Source organism: Festucalex cinctus, chromosome 13 (genome assembly GCF_051991245.1).
Source record: "Festucalex cinctus isolate MCC-2025b chromosome 13, RoL_Fcin_1.0, whole genome shotgun sequence".
NCBI classification, from domain to species: Eukaryota; Metazoa; Chordata; class Actinopteri; order Syngnathiformes; family Syngnathidae; genus Festucalex; species Festucalex cinctus.
Window position 1 is genome coordinate 23,299,921 of NC_135423.1, and position 14,262 is coordinate 23,314,182.

The 14,262-nt window shown below is 39.3% G+C and overlaps 1 protein-coding gene and 1 long non-coding RNA gene across 2 annotated transcripts; one reads left to right on the forward strand and one right to left on the reverse strand.

Annotated features, from left to right (window-relative positions):
• Positions 1–4,660: 4,660 nt before the first annotated feature.
• LOC144033826 (uncharacterized) lies at positions 4,661–8,830 on the reverse strand. The gene is made up of 6 exons (XM_077542163.1): positions 8,583–8,830; positions 7,691–8,018; positions 7,389–7,420; positions 7,246–7,271; positions 6,971–7,027; positions 4,661–6,755 (listed from the first exon to the last, which is right to left on the reverse strand). Exons 2-6 carry the CDS (start codon positions 7,839–7,841, stop codon positions 6,572–6,574), a joined length of 450 nt encoding a protein of 149 aa, XP_077398289.1. The 5' UTR covers positions 7,842–8,018; positions 8,583–8,830; the 3' UTR covers positions 4,661–6,571.
• LOC144033827 (uncharacterized) lies at positions 8,185–10,745 on the forward strand. Its single transcript, XR_013288095.1, has 3 exons — positions 8,185–8,658; positions 9,078–9,128; positions 9,211–10,745. It is a non-coding gene; the product is annotated as an uncharacterized LOC144033827 (long non-coding RNA).
• The last annotated feature ends 3,517 nt before the right edge of the window (positions 10,746–14,262 follow it).

A 14,262-nucleotide genomic window follows, 5' to 3' on the forward strand; every position in this document is an offset into this window, starting at 1 on the left:
TTCAAGACTGGCTGATGTTTGTGTCTGTAATTCAAACAGGACAGTCACACCGTGACTGAAAAATGGCATTCCTTATGGAAGAGAGAGGAGTGTCTGTGTTTATGTGTGCATTAGGGAGCATGTTGTGGCTGCTGTGTCATGATCCCATAAACCTCCTACTCCCTTGCAATCTGACCTGTGGTAGAAAAACACAAACTCCCAATGCCAGCCTGACCTCTGTTTTCTTTAAATGTTCTTAAAATTGCCTTATATGTTGCAATCATGCATATACAAACCCCAGTTCCAATGAAGTTGGGATCAGTGTTGCCACAGTTACCTTGAAAAAGTAACTTAGTTACTTTACTGATTACTTGGTTTTAAAAGTAACTAAATTGCGTTACTGATTACTTGATTTTAAAAGTAACTAAGTTAGATTAAAAGTTACTTTTTTAGTTACTTTCAGCAGCTGCCGATAACACCATCTCAACATAAAAATAATGCAGTAGAAACGGAGTTCCAAATACTTTATTGAAAGTGCATTTTTAACATGAAAATAAAGGTGTTTTTTTTATGAAAAACAAAATAGGCAGTCTCTCTTGACTTCTTGTAACGTAAATACTTTTTATAAAACAAAAAATAAAAATCTATCCAGGTTGAAAATGAAAATCCCCTAAATTCCTCTATTGTTTGTTTGTTCCGCTATTCCAGTGTGTACACATGTATCAGTTTAAATATTTATTAGTAGTTATTGACAGTTATAATTGTTTTTTGGTTTGTTTGTTTTTTCTCTTCAAAATAAGGATCAGGAAAACAAAAGGTTGATAATTTAATGTTAAATATAAATATTTAACCTTTAGACAGACACCAACACAATTAAACAGAATATTTGCACATTGTGAAGTATTTCAGAAACATAAATTTAAGACATGAAATAAACCTACCGTCCAGCCAAAAGAAATATGAAGCCACCTTATGGAACAATAAATCTATCAAACACATTTTAACCACTTAATATATGCAAAAATATTTCCAAAAGTTCATTTCCCTTTTTAATCAACAATTTTTGTATTTAACAATTTTTTTTTCTTTTGTCATCACTTTCATTTTTGGTTAATGTATGACATCTGTTTTTGTTTTTTTTAATCTGAGACACGATGATGACCACAGAATCACTACTGTTTATATTTTGTTTTTTGGGCTGTCGTAATCGCGGGCACGTCTCAGTTCTCCTATCTGCTGCTCATGCTAGTTGTAGACATTGACAGGGAGCCACAAACTGAGAAATGAGATACTTGCAGTGTGCTTTTAGCTTAGCTGGTGTGTTGGCTGTGGGACATACCTGTGTCGTTTGAATCCATGCATTGGATCGTCACGGGAGTTATTCTTTTTGGCTCGCGCGCAGTACCAACGCCGGCCCGGGACATACAAGTGCACCGAGAGGACTCGATAGCCATGGGAAATACCGAGATGTACGGCACCGGCTTCTGCTAACTGTCTCCATTTGTATGTTGTCACTCGTTGCGCGCGCGCGCGCCGTGTCGCGAGCACGGAAACACGGAAGTAGCTTGAATGGTGATGCTACTGAAATGTAAACAAAACAAGTAGAGCACGGCGCAGAACTCTTGCTATTGTTATGAAAACCATAAAGCCTCACTCGCAACCGATACGGTCGTTTAGCTCCCCTTGACGAACGATGGTTCGGTCGAATCGTTTTTTTGTTCCACCCCTACTGAAAACGTAACTTGTCTGACGTCACTCCCCCTGGCGAGAGGGCGGAGACGACCTCATCCCATAATGCTTCACGGACCAGTTGAGGATGGAAATAAATTATTTTTTTTACCACTTTTATGGTCCATAATGCACACTTTTTTTGTTGTGTTGTGTGCCTGTTGGTTAATAAAACTAGTAGTAAAAGTATCATCACTTTTGTTTTGAATGTGCAAACAATTCATGACCAGACCATGGCTGAATTCAGTGTGGTAATCAATGACTTCTGCCTCATCTTCGTAGTTAGCAGTAGTTGTTTGTGACTGTTACAACAGTGAGATAGTTTGCCTTCTTCATGAAAATGTGGAGTAACGCATTGATTCTCTGGACAGTAACTTTAATCAGACTACTTTGTAGAATAAAGTAACACGTTAGACTATTAGTTACTTTAGAAAGCAACTTTTTTGAGTAACGCGTTACTAAGTAACGCGTTACCGGCAACACTGGTTGGGATATTGTGTGAAATGTTGACTATTGTGTTACACCACATTTTATTTTAGCAACACACAATAATCATTTGGGAACTGAAGTGAGAACAATTATCGAAGCTTTGTAGGTGGAATGCGTTCAAATTCTTGCCCAATATACTCAGGCTGCTCAACATCTGGAGTCTCTGTTCTAGCATTTTGTACTTCATATTGTCCTGCACGTTTTCAATAGGAGACAGGTCTGGACTGCTGGCAGGCCAGTCTACTCCATCTATGTATCTTTCAGCATTAATGGTGTCTTTAATTAAAGACGATGACTGTATGATTGTCGGAGATGCCAGTAGTAATGCAGATTACTGAACACAAGTGTTGCTTGCGTCTAAAACGATGACTCTGATTGGCTTATATTACTTATTTCCGTCCATCCAACTAGGTTAGATCAAACTTGCCAGCACGGAGGTGGGCCACAAATGAAGATGATTATTATTTATTTTTTAATTGAACATATGGGCCAGGTCATTTGCAAATTTAATAAGAATAAGTACAATTGTAAATTATAAATAATATTCATAAAAAATATATTTATTACATTAAAATATTATTTATTATAATAAATAAAATGAACAATATCATTATTATATACATTATAAAAACATTACTGCGATTGGCTGGCAACCAGTTCAGGGTGTACCCCGCCTACTGCCCAAAGCCAGCTGAGATAGGCTCCAGCATCCTCCGCGACCCTTGTGAGAAATAAGCGGTCAAGAAAATGGATGGATGGATAAAAACATTAATACATTATATAACTATTTTTTATTTGCTTATATAGACATATAGGCATATATATTAGGGTTGTTATACCCCTAAAAATTTGTATATATTCTAAAATACAACCAATGCAAAATAATTACACAATCATTATATGAATAAAATAATTCCCACTCATTTTTTATTTTATTTATTTATTTATTTTAATATTCATGATAAATTTAACTGACCAATTTCCGACTATGATAACATGTTAGATCAGTGGTGGGCAAAGTTGTTCCTCGAAGGCCGCAGTCCTGCAGGTTTTGGATGTTTCCCTGCTCCAACACAGCTGATTCCAATCAACAGGATCGTTAACAGACTTGTGCAGAGCTTGCTGATAAGCTGATCATATATCAGCTGTGTTGGAGAAGGGAAACATCCAAAACCTGCAGGGCGTCAGCTCCCGAGGACCGAGTTAGATGCTTATTTTACTCTTTAAAAAAAACAACAAGACTATTTACATCTTGTTTCATTCTGTTGTAGCGATAATTGGACCGTCTTTTTGACAAATTAATAATTTGGATGGTATTGAGGTAAGTTATAATTATCTCAATAACCTCTAGGGGCACTACGTTGGCTTTGCTTTGGTTAACAGGAGCAAACAACGACAAAATCCTTTCTTTATCAGTCATTCACAATCTGAAGTCACTTACACTCAATATTCAGTGGTTCCTTGTACTAACAAAAGAATAATAATCCACTCGAAAACACAGATGACTTAGGCGGAGTAGAGTTTATAAAACATGCATTTATTTACGATTGTTACACTACAGAATCAAAACACTGTCTATCTAAATATCCTACCGTAAGAAGAAAATAAATAAAGAATACGGACGAATAAGGAAACAGGAAAAGAGAAATTTAACTTGCCAGATCTTTGATATGTTTAAAATGTAAGTTGCACACAGTGGTATGCCGAATTCGGGATAAAAAGGTGCACTTACAGTTGGACGCGGCGTCAAGCGAGCAGAAAAGGGAAGTTTTTGAAGAAAAGGGAGAGGGGGTGGGGGGGATAGTCAATGTTCGTTCAAAAAGGTAAGAACAATCAAAAAGGTATTCCACAGGTGAGCAAGGAAGCCGCTTGCAGGCTGACATGGTTTGCGCAGCTCGGCTCCCGATTGGTTGGTGAGAGCTTTGTCCGTGGTGGTTGGTTCCGCTTGCCGCTCTGGCCAGGTGCGGGGAGACGAGTCTCAGCTGTCCAACCCCAGGTTTTGGAGCTCGGTCTGCTGCGTGCCTACGTCCGTGGAAGGCCAGCCGTTGGAGGTGAGGTGGGTTAGAATCGAACAAAACTGCACACCTGTGCACTATCAGTGTATAATCAGCATCTTGATCCGGCACACCTGTGAGGCAGGATGGATTATCCCGGCAAAGGTGAAGTGCTCACTATAACTATTTAGACTGGTTTGTGAACAATAATTTAAAGAAACTGTGATATTGTGTATGTAGAGGAAGTTTCAGATCTTTGAGTTCATCTCATAAAAAATGGGAGCAAATGCAAGTGTTGCATTCATATTTTTGTTGAGTATATGTTTCTTTTAACCAGGCCTAAATGGTTACAAACAGTAGCAAGCACATTCAATGTTTTGTTGTAAAACAACCTGGTGAACTTTTAGTGACACAGTCAGTGACAGTGGAGCAAGTGATCAGTTCATAACCACAAAATTAGAGCCTTGACATTTCTCAGGTTTCCTTTCTTTATTGTAATGATTGTATTAATGTGACATTCTGGAAGGGTTGCTCCGTTACGGCACTTAAATGTGCAATTGCAGCAACGATACGTGATCCAGCCACTCCGTGCTACGACCACTTGCAAAATTTCAATAATAACAATATCCAATACTAGAGCTGTAATAAAATATTCTGCAAGTTAATGGTTAGTTTTGATGGACACTGTTAGATGTATTCAATCACAATACTTATTATTGTACTGTAGTTGTAATTTGTACCCATAGTGCATCACAAGAGCTGTGTTGAATATTTGGGTCACCTCAATTAATTACAATTCAAACTTTGGAACAACTTTTCAAATTAGTGCAAATTAAATCCTAGTGAATGACCTTTTAACAGTTACATTCAAAACTAACCGTCAAATATAAGCATTGCTATCCAGTATTGTGCAAGAATGTAATGGTTGGCCGGTGTACAGTAACAGAATGTTAACTCTCCATATCACAGTCAACTGCCAAGCAAAGTTGCCTACTGAGTTCGTTTTAACAATAAGCAAAAAACTTGAACTTGTTTCTTATACTTGTATTCATCTAAGTCAGGGATGTCCAAACTTTTTCCTTTTGAGGCCCACATACAGAATAATTGAAGGATGCTAGGGCCATTTTGAAATTGTCTGACTTTATTAAACATGTCTGCGATTGGCTGGCAAGCAGTTCAGGGTGTACCCGCCTACTGCCCGAAGCCAGCTGGGATAGGCTCCAGCACCCCCCGCTACCCTTGTGAGGAAAATCGGTTAAGAAAATGGATGGATGTATGTATGGATGGATGGATGGATAAACAATGTAAAACAATGTACTATAGTTTAACTGTTTTTTTAGGTTTTTTTTGTTGTTTTTTTATTCTTGATTTTGGGATGGCCTACCCCCCTTGTATCCCACAAGAATAGATCCGCCGCAGCCCTGAACCAATCTCCACATTCAGAATCGAAGAGTAATCGATAATAAAATGACAAATTTTTAAGAAGTGTTTACTTGAGGATTTTAGTTCATCATTAATGTGATATATTTTCACAAATTAGACCTTTGACACAGAGGGTGGAAGAAAACATTTTTGCTCCTGGAACTGAAACACCTGACTTAATTCATTAAATTACAAAGAGAAATATTTCTGTTTAAGATTTAAATTGTTTCTTTGTATATCTAGAAAAGCAGGCTGTGTCAAAAGTACTTTTTTGATATGCTGAGGGCCGCTAGAAAATGGATGGCAGGCCGGGCTGTACCATTCGCCTGGGATGACTGAAATCAGAACTGCTACTAGTTTAAGTGGCAAAATGTGACTTTTTTTTATTTTTATTTTTTTTTAAACCAGATTTTACTAATGACAAACTCCACTACGTAATGTAACTGGTTGGCCAGAAATTAAATTTGGAATTTTTTATTTTTTTTTTTATTTTTTAACCCACCCAAATGTCATTTATGGTCATTGCTGTATTTCAATGTGTAAATGTCACTGTTGAATAAAATGTTTTTGTTGAATTGAATACATTCCACTTTCCACACAGCTTGGACTTTTGAAAATTGTTATTACGTTGGCAGTCGTTAAAACACTTGTGATCACAACAGTACAAAAATAATCAAGCCAAGAACGTCTGTAGCACAAGTGCAGATATTTGTAGGTATGGACTTGAATTAAAACATGCAACTTATTTGTTATAAAACCACTGAGGCACTTAATGTATATTTAACTCAATACAACAAAGAACATATGGACCAGTCTTCAACAATAAACAACACTGCCCTCTTATTTAGTCACAAGACGCGAGACGGGCATTCAAGAAAATAAAACCTCTGTAATAAAATGATGTTTAAAGTAGAACAGCCCAATGAAGTGTGAATGATTTTTCTGAAATCATTCAATTTTCAATTTAAGAAAATTGAATGAGCATTCAAGATTACACTAGCATAAATTTTGCTACTGTTGGAGATGACAAGGTAGAGGAAGAGTGCTGCGATGAGGAAGAACATCATCTGCTCCCAGCCTGGGAGCAGGGACGGACACTCTCTCAGCCAGGTGTACGGGCACACTGAATCGGAGTCGGAGCATCTGAAGACCAACAGTAATGTGATGCACATGAAAACCCCAAAAATTCATTAAAATGTGTCCAAACAATACCTGGATAAACAATATCAGATTTGATACATAATAGATTCTTAGTCAATTTGCATCATAATGCAAATTGACTAAATGTACCACATTACATTACTAGGTTGATAAGAGGAGGAAAAAGACCACTGCTAATTTTTAGACAAAATACTCACTCGTCTTGAACTTCACTCTCAGTCCACTCGGGTCCTGCACTCATGTAAAGCTGACCACTGTAGATAGAAGTGCACACAAACTTGTCAATGCAAAAAAGAAAAACGGATCACCCCCATTTCATACAATACAGTATTGTTCCTGGTTGTAATTCTGTCAAAATACACAAAGGAAGAATTGAATTGCAGCATACCTAAACATCCACTGTTAATACTGGTTGAAGACATTTTAACAATTGAACAATACAGCAAACAATTTGTAATGGAATATAACTTACTCGTTTTCTGGTAAATCGCTCCTGACCTACAAAAAGACAAACGATGGTGATCAAATGTTGACAATAACCAGAATACACAACTAATGATACCCAACGATGAAAATATTCTACAGAGATATGAAATATATGCATGTCTTACTTACAGGTGTCCTGTAAACACATGCTATTTCCTCCTCTGAAATAGAGAGGGGGAAAAAAAACAACATTTTGTTGTCAAGGCAAGCGATGTAATTTAGAGATGACCAAATTAAAAAGCATCTTGCTGGATAGCTTGGAAATTTTCTCATGCAGTCGAATACCCAAGTCCATCGAAGTTGTCTCATTGGGTTACAAAGTTTTGTCGGGCTTAAAATTAAATCTTTCTTTAGTTCTGGGCTAGCAGATTTATAAAAAGTCAACATAATGCATAAAGAAAAGGAAAATATGTGCATTATAATAACTTCACCTTCACTGTAGTAGGTTTCTTCCGGTCTTGTTGGCAAAGCTTTTTTCCCTTTGGCCGTCGCTTGCTCACCGACGACAGGACCATGTTTTTTCTCGTATTCATCAAGCAGGTTGCTGATCTTGGCCGCAGACTTGGTTCTCAGTGTATACATATTGGGTCTGTAAGTTACTGCTTTACGTAGAATTAATGTCTCGATTGCTAAAAATAAATAAGCTTGCCACTCCCCGCCAAACCTGCTGACGCTCCTTTTCCTGCACCGCTTATCGTCCGTGCACTTTCCAGCCCAAGGGTGTGGACTGTGTAGTATCGACACTCGTCTTTTTTCGCCCTTATTAATAAATACATATGACGTACAATGCGTCATAAACGTCATTGTCGCCGCGTACACATAATATATATATATATATATACGCCATAACTCATAAGGCTTTTTTTTTTTTTATGCAAGAGCGTACCGGAAGGAGGGTCTGACGCAGATTCTGTGTGAAGGATCAGGCTTGACTGCGATGTTAACAACGGCCAGCGGGTGGCAACAACTATAAAAACCAGCCACGATCACGCAAGGATCATTTTGTAGAAGAAGAGAATCAGGAAGCGTAAGCTTCGGCGTGGGGGGAGGGGTGAGGCGGCCGCGGCTAGAGAATCGTGTTCGAGTAACGTGGAGGCAGCGGGGAAGAAAGAGTGCGAGCGATGGACAGAAAAAAACAGCACAGTTAACACGAGATGAGTTATTTTTTCGGCTGAAAAAGCACCGTCATCAAAGGCTGATGGCGGCGATCAAGTTTCACGTCGAAGAAACGCGTCGAGCAGCCGTTGAGCGACGCTCCGCCGGCCGATATTGACAATTATACTGATTTGGAGGATGACGAGTAAACCAGATTTGGATCCTGACCTTTCAGATGAGCGTTTGCCTTCAGGCTGGAGTTGAAGAAGCAGTGAGTCGCCGGACCCCGCTCCAGAACGAGGAGGTAAGGAGGTAATATGTAGCAACAAAAAAAAAAAAGAAGAACAGACTGACTTGTGTATTGTCATTGTTATTTGTGTTAGTTATAGTCATGGTGTTAGAGCAGTGTTTCTCAATTCCGGTCCTCAGGCCCCCCCTAGCCAGCCTGTTTTCCTTGTCTCCCAATTCCCAATGCAGCTGATTCCAATGACAGCTAATCAGCCAGCTCTGGAGAAGCCTGATAATGATCCTCACCTGCGTTGCAATTGGGAGACATTGCAAACAGGCTGGCTAGAGGGGCCTGAGCACCGGAATTGAGAAACACTGTTTTAGAGAGAGGTGGGAGAATGTCAGTATCTAGCAACGAACAACAACAGACCGACTTGTGAACCCTGTGATAATGTTATATATATATATATATATATATATATTAATCAATTACAGATGCATCCACCCGCCAGATAGCTTGGCCTTCCTTTGTTGAAGCAAAGAAAGGTGAATAAAACTAGCCTACTATACTTCATACTGCAGCAATAAGATATATATTTGTAATTGTTTATGGTTCTACAATGTACAGGTGGTGCATCGAGAAGTTGTGGGGATGGTTGGAGCTGGCAGCGAAGCGGATGGCAGCCGAAAGACATCCCACATGCACTGTCAGGCACTTATGTACATAGTTGTGGGAATGCTGAAAGCACACTTTTTGCAATCAAACAACTCCCGCATAATACTTGCGATTTACACCGTTCAATTTTCAACTTGCTTCAAAAATTCACGCCATCTTGGAAATATATCGTCTGATTTCACAGTACTTAAAGTATTTGCACAATTTAATGTTAAATATCAACTTTTCCCCATTTATTTTCAATGGGACTGACATTGAACTTTTTATAAGTTCCACTTTCCACGCACACTTCCAGACATACAATTTCTCATTAGGGGTGTGCCAATACATCGATTATTAGATTCATCGAGGTTTGACACGTGACAATTAGATTATGATTCATAAATGTTGAAAAAATATATTTCATAATAATTTAATGACAGAAGCACTACCCCAGCTTGCGGAACGAAAGTAAAAGACACGCCTGCCGCCCGGACACTTAACTCGTTCACTCCCTGCCATTTTCACAGAAGCAATCCTGTTCGCTCCCGGCCGTTTTACTGGATTTTGACTGATTTTGCAAGGCCCACAGAATATTGTGTTCAATTGCTATAAAAGCATGGAACCTACCAAAAGAAAGATTAAAGTCTCTTCTTTCATCAGGAAAAAAAAGTTTGTTTCTATCTGTTTCCGTTTTGCAGCAATTAGCATTAGAAGAGAGCTAAGTTTCATCAGTTTTCACAATTCTATTTAAAATTGTAAGTAATGGAGAGAGACCGATAATCGGCCGGGCCGATATTTGACATATTGGTACATATCGGCATCGGCCTGTTTTACTAATCTGACGGCCGATATAAGGGATCCATTTAAAACTCCCATCTTTTCGCTTCCAATGCAGCCCAGAGCGTCTCTGTCTGTTATGGAGTCCAACTCCAGCAACGTAACGCCCATAGCAGCATCTGAACCAATCAATAGTGTATGCCATGTATCACAGTAGCCGGTCACACGCACCCACGGACACAACGCGAGAGACACATACTTCGAAGGTAAGTTAAAAGAGAAAAGACACCGCCGAAATTTTCACCATGATAAGCTAAACACATTGAATTATGTTGTGCATTAAATGCACTATATGAATGGAGCTGCATTGCCTTGCATTGAATCCCCGCTAGCTAACAGTGGTGTGTTCAGCTTAGCATGTAGGCTAACACCCAGTAGCTAATTCGCTACTTGAACTACTCGGGGAGGGAATCGCACACATTTTCACTTAAGTAAACAATGTTTGTTAGAAAAGTTCCAAATATTAACAGTTGTCATTATTATATTGTCTAGTTCCATGTTAAGAGTAGAGTAATGTCATTATATTTACCTCTCATGACTCACACATTATATTCTGGGTAGAGGTAAGATCTTTAGCCCGAGCCCGACCCGGCCCGAAATTCGTGTCGGGTCGGGCCTAAAATGTCAATCATTACGTTCGGGTCGGGTCAGGTCGGGCCCGAGCTTCTGTCTCGCTGACTTTTTTTTTTTTTTTTTTTTTTTTTTTTTTTTTTTTTTTTTTTTTTTTTTTTTTAAATAAATATATGTTTAGAAAAATGAATACTAAAACGATGTGTGGATACTAAACTAAGGAATACTTGTTGTAAATAAATAATTTGGATAAAACAGAAGGAAGTGCATTATTCTATTTAAAGCCTAGTGGGCTGCAGTATTTTTCTCCGCGTAATTATAAGGGAGTTCACATTGTCATTTAAAACTGTTATTCTACGGATCGCCACTAGGAGGTGTTAGCGGTCTTTGGAATGAGTATCACCCCTTGTTTACAGCAGTAGCAACACTTTACGACAGTCTGATATGCCTTGAGGGAGTTCTGCCGTTGTTGCCTCGCGTGCACAGACGTTGCTCTTTCGTTCTGCAGTCAAGACTGAAGCAACGTGATGGCTAAGTTTCACTCTCCTGAATCGTTTGACTTCACCCAGCCTTCGGCATGGCCGTCCTGGAGACAGCGTTTTTCCATACGACAGTCTGATATGCCCGAGGGAGTTCTGGTTCTGCCGTTGTTGCCTCGTGTGTCTGTTAATAAAGCCCAGTTGTTGAACTTCCATGAATACGTGAATTCATGACACGCATAAAGATCTCTCTTTCACTCTCTTTGGCTGGCCTCTTATTCTGTGTTCCAGCGTTATTTCGTTGTGCAAATGTATTTATCATGATCATAAAAATATATAGATGATTTTAACTTTAAAAAATCTTGCGTTTTTTTCTGCCAAAAATACTATGGGATAAATTGAAATATCTGGTTTGCTTCGGGCTCCGGCCTGCAAATCAAGTTAATTGGTTGGGCTCGGGCTGGGTCAGGCTTTTAATGCCTGCGGGCCTGGGTCGGGTCGGGCTGGATTTTTTTAGGTTCAATCTTAAACCTGGTTCACACGGCAAGATTTTAAAATTGATGGCCCTGGTTGATCTCCTTTGCTCTGCTGCCACCTGCTGGCCGTTTGTGTAATAACTACCATTTCATTTCTGCAACCGTTCTTTGCAATTGAGAGGCTGCATCAAAGCCTTTGGTATGCTCTAGCATTAAAAACAAAAAACTTATAAATACATCTTTGGGACACTTAAAACAAAAAAAAATGGATTTACACGTTATTGGGAGCAAATGGGTTAAAGGAACACACATGGTGAGGATAGAAGCAGCAGAAGTTAATGAGAGTGAGATTTTCTCCCCAGAATTAAAACCTAGTATTTGGAAGCATTTCGGTTTTGATTACGATTAATATATGTTAAAACGATTATTTTCTATAATAATTTAAAGGAAGGCTCCTTTAATTTTACATGTATGGCTTGATTGGCAGTAAATAGTTAGTATAGCTACGAAACATGCATAAGAGCTGAAGAATACACTCCTATATTGATTTATTTAACTTTTTTCAACATAGAAGTACTTCCGTGTTGCAACGCCCCCAAGTGGTGACGTCACTAGTGTGTATACTCGCTTGGGGAACAGTAGTTCACGCAGACATAACGAGGAAGACACAAACGTCAGTTATGCCTTACTGTATTGCAAAATTTTGCAAGGCGTCGGCAAGGAAAAACCCGCGAGACCCCCCCCCCCCCCCCCCCAAAAAAAAAAAAAAAAAAAAAAAAAAAAGCTACTTGAGTAGACAATGGTTTGTTTGCTAAGTGCTGTCAACCTCCCGAAGGACAAGCAGGCGTGCGCGCAGCGAACATTTCAGGCATGAGGACTTCGAATATATGTTACAATTTGAGATGGGGTACGCCACACGCCTAATACTAAAGCCCAACGCAGTACCGAGTATCTTTAAAGAACCAGACGTGGGAAATAATCAAGCCGATGGAGGAGCCGCAACTGCTAGCAACACGGAGCCTTCACTCTCACAACAGCCGGCACAAATCGAGGTCTTACTACGGCCACTGAAAGATCTCGGAGAAGCGAAGCAAATTTAAAGCGAAAGGTAGGCATGTTTAGGGGGTGGGGGGGCAATGGTTATTATACTGCACGGACTGTTTTATTTCATAATTCATTTGAAGGTGGCCAACGCAGGGGCACGTCGGCACGTTACCGTAATGCACAGTATTAACAATCGTTGGGGCGGCTGGCTTGACTTCGTCTTTTCGAGTGGCGGCTGGCCTGACCGCAGTGGGACGCTACGCAAAAAAGAAAAAAAAAACAGCTAGGGGAGGTTGGGTGCTGTAACGACGATACATTTAATTTTACTATTTTTTCTTTTTCCTGAAATATTTCGTCAGTTCCACACGTTTTGCATTGCTCGTACTGTGTGTCACTTTACCTGTTGGATATTTGCTCCTCCAAGACTTTTCTTCTTCACATCTTTCATCGCAACCAAAGCTATCCTGAGAATGTCTATTTAGTATTGCCATGTTGAATGTCTGATGTTCCAGGATGCAGTTGAGATTGTCCGCAAGGAACCGATCCTCGAGTTCTTTCATTTCCAGACAGCACACATTCATTAGCGGATTGTCCATTCCTGCAGCTCCCGCACGAGCACCACTCACCCCCCGCCTGATTCACTCGTTCGTCAAAGTTTATTTTGTGCCCGAAAAGACCATCTGGCGCCACAACTTTCACATCCAAGGCAGACTTTCCTTCGGTAGTGTTATTTTGTCGTGTTGGCTCGAAGCGATAAGGTTTAATCCTTCCGGGTTTGACGCTAGATGCACGGCTGCGTTGCATAGTGCTTCCATAGTGTAGCGTTTACACACTAGTGACGTAAACATCCGGGTTATTTAGTCACGTGTAACAAACATGCCGGCGTTCGATTCATTTTAACAATGGTTTAAAAGTTATTAAATGTACATAAAAAAATAATCACGTCACCAAATTAATTATTGAAAAAGTAGCAACTTTTTGCTGCTAAAAATGGATCAATAAGTAAAGTGTCCCTTTAATGACGGAACACGACCGCTGCTAAAAGTACAGAAATCTGTGAAAACAAAGTATTTTTGGTTAAAATAAGTCTTATTTATTTCAAAAGGCACTTTATGTTTATATTTTCCACATAATGTGAGTAAATCTTATTTCATTGTAATAGAAAAATGTATTTTTGAAAAGTACTGCCTTTGAAACAATTGGCCAGTGGCCAGTTTTGTAAAACATTATAAAACTTCTTACCTCTGAAAACATAGTTTCATTGGATATGAAGAGCCCAGTCTTCAGTGTTGAGGTCGTGCACGTACGAGTGCGTGCAGCGTGTACGAGCGTGCAGTTTGTTTTCGGCCACAGGTGGCAGTAGCGATTTTAAATTTTAAATCTTCCATATAGCTGCTTTAAGGTGCCATCTGATACTAATAGTAATTAATAGTTAATTACTTTGTAATTTTCAGAGTTTATCTTTCAATTTCCTTCATTAGCATTCAGCTATTAGCATTCAACTTAGCATTCAGCTGTTAACATTCAGCTTTCAGCATTCCCACACAATTTCTCCATAAATTGCACTTAGTTACACTTTGCAGTGGGGCAAAGAGACAATAAGCAATTTGTCGTGG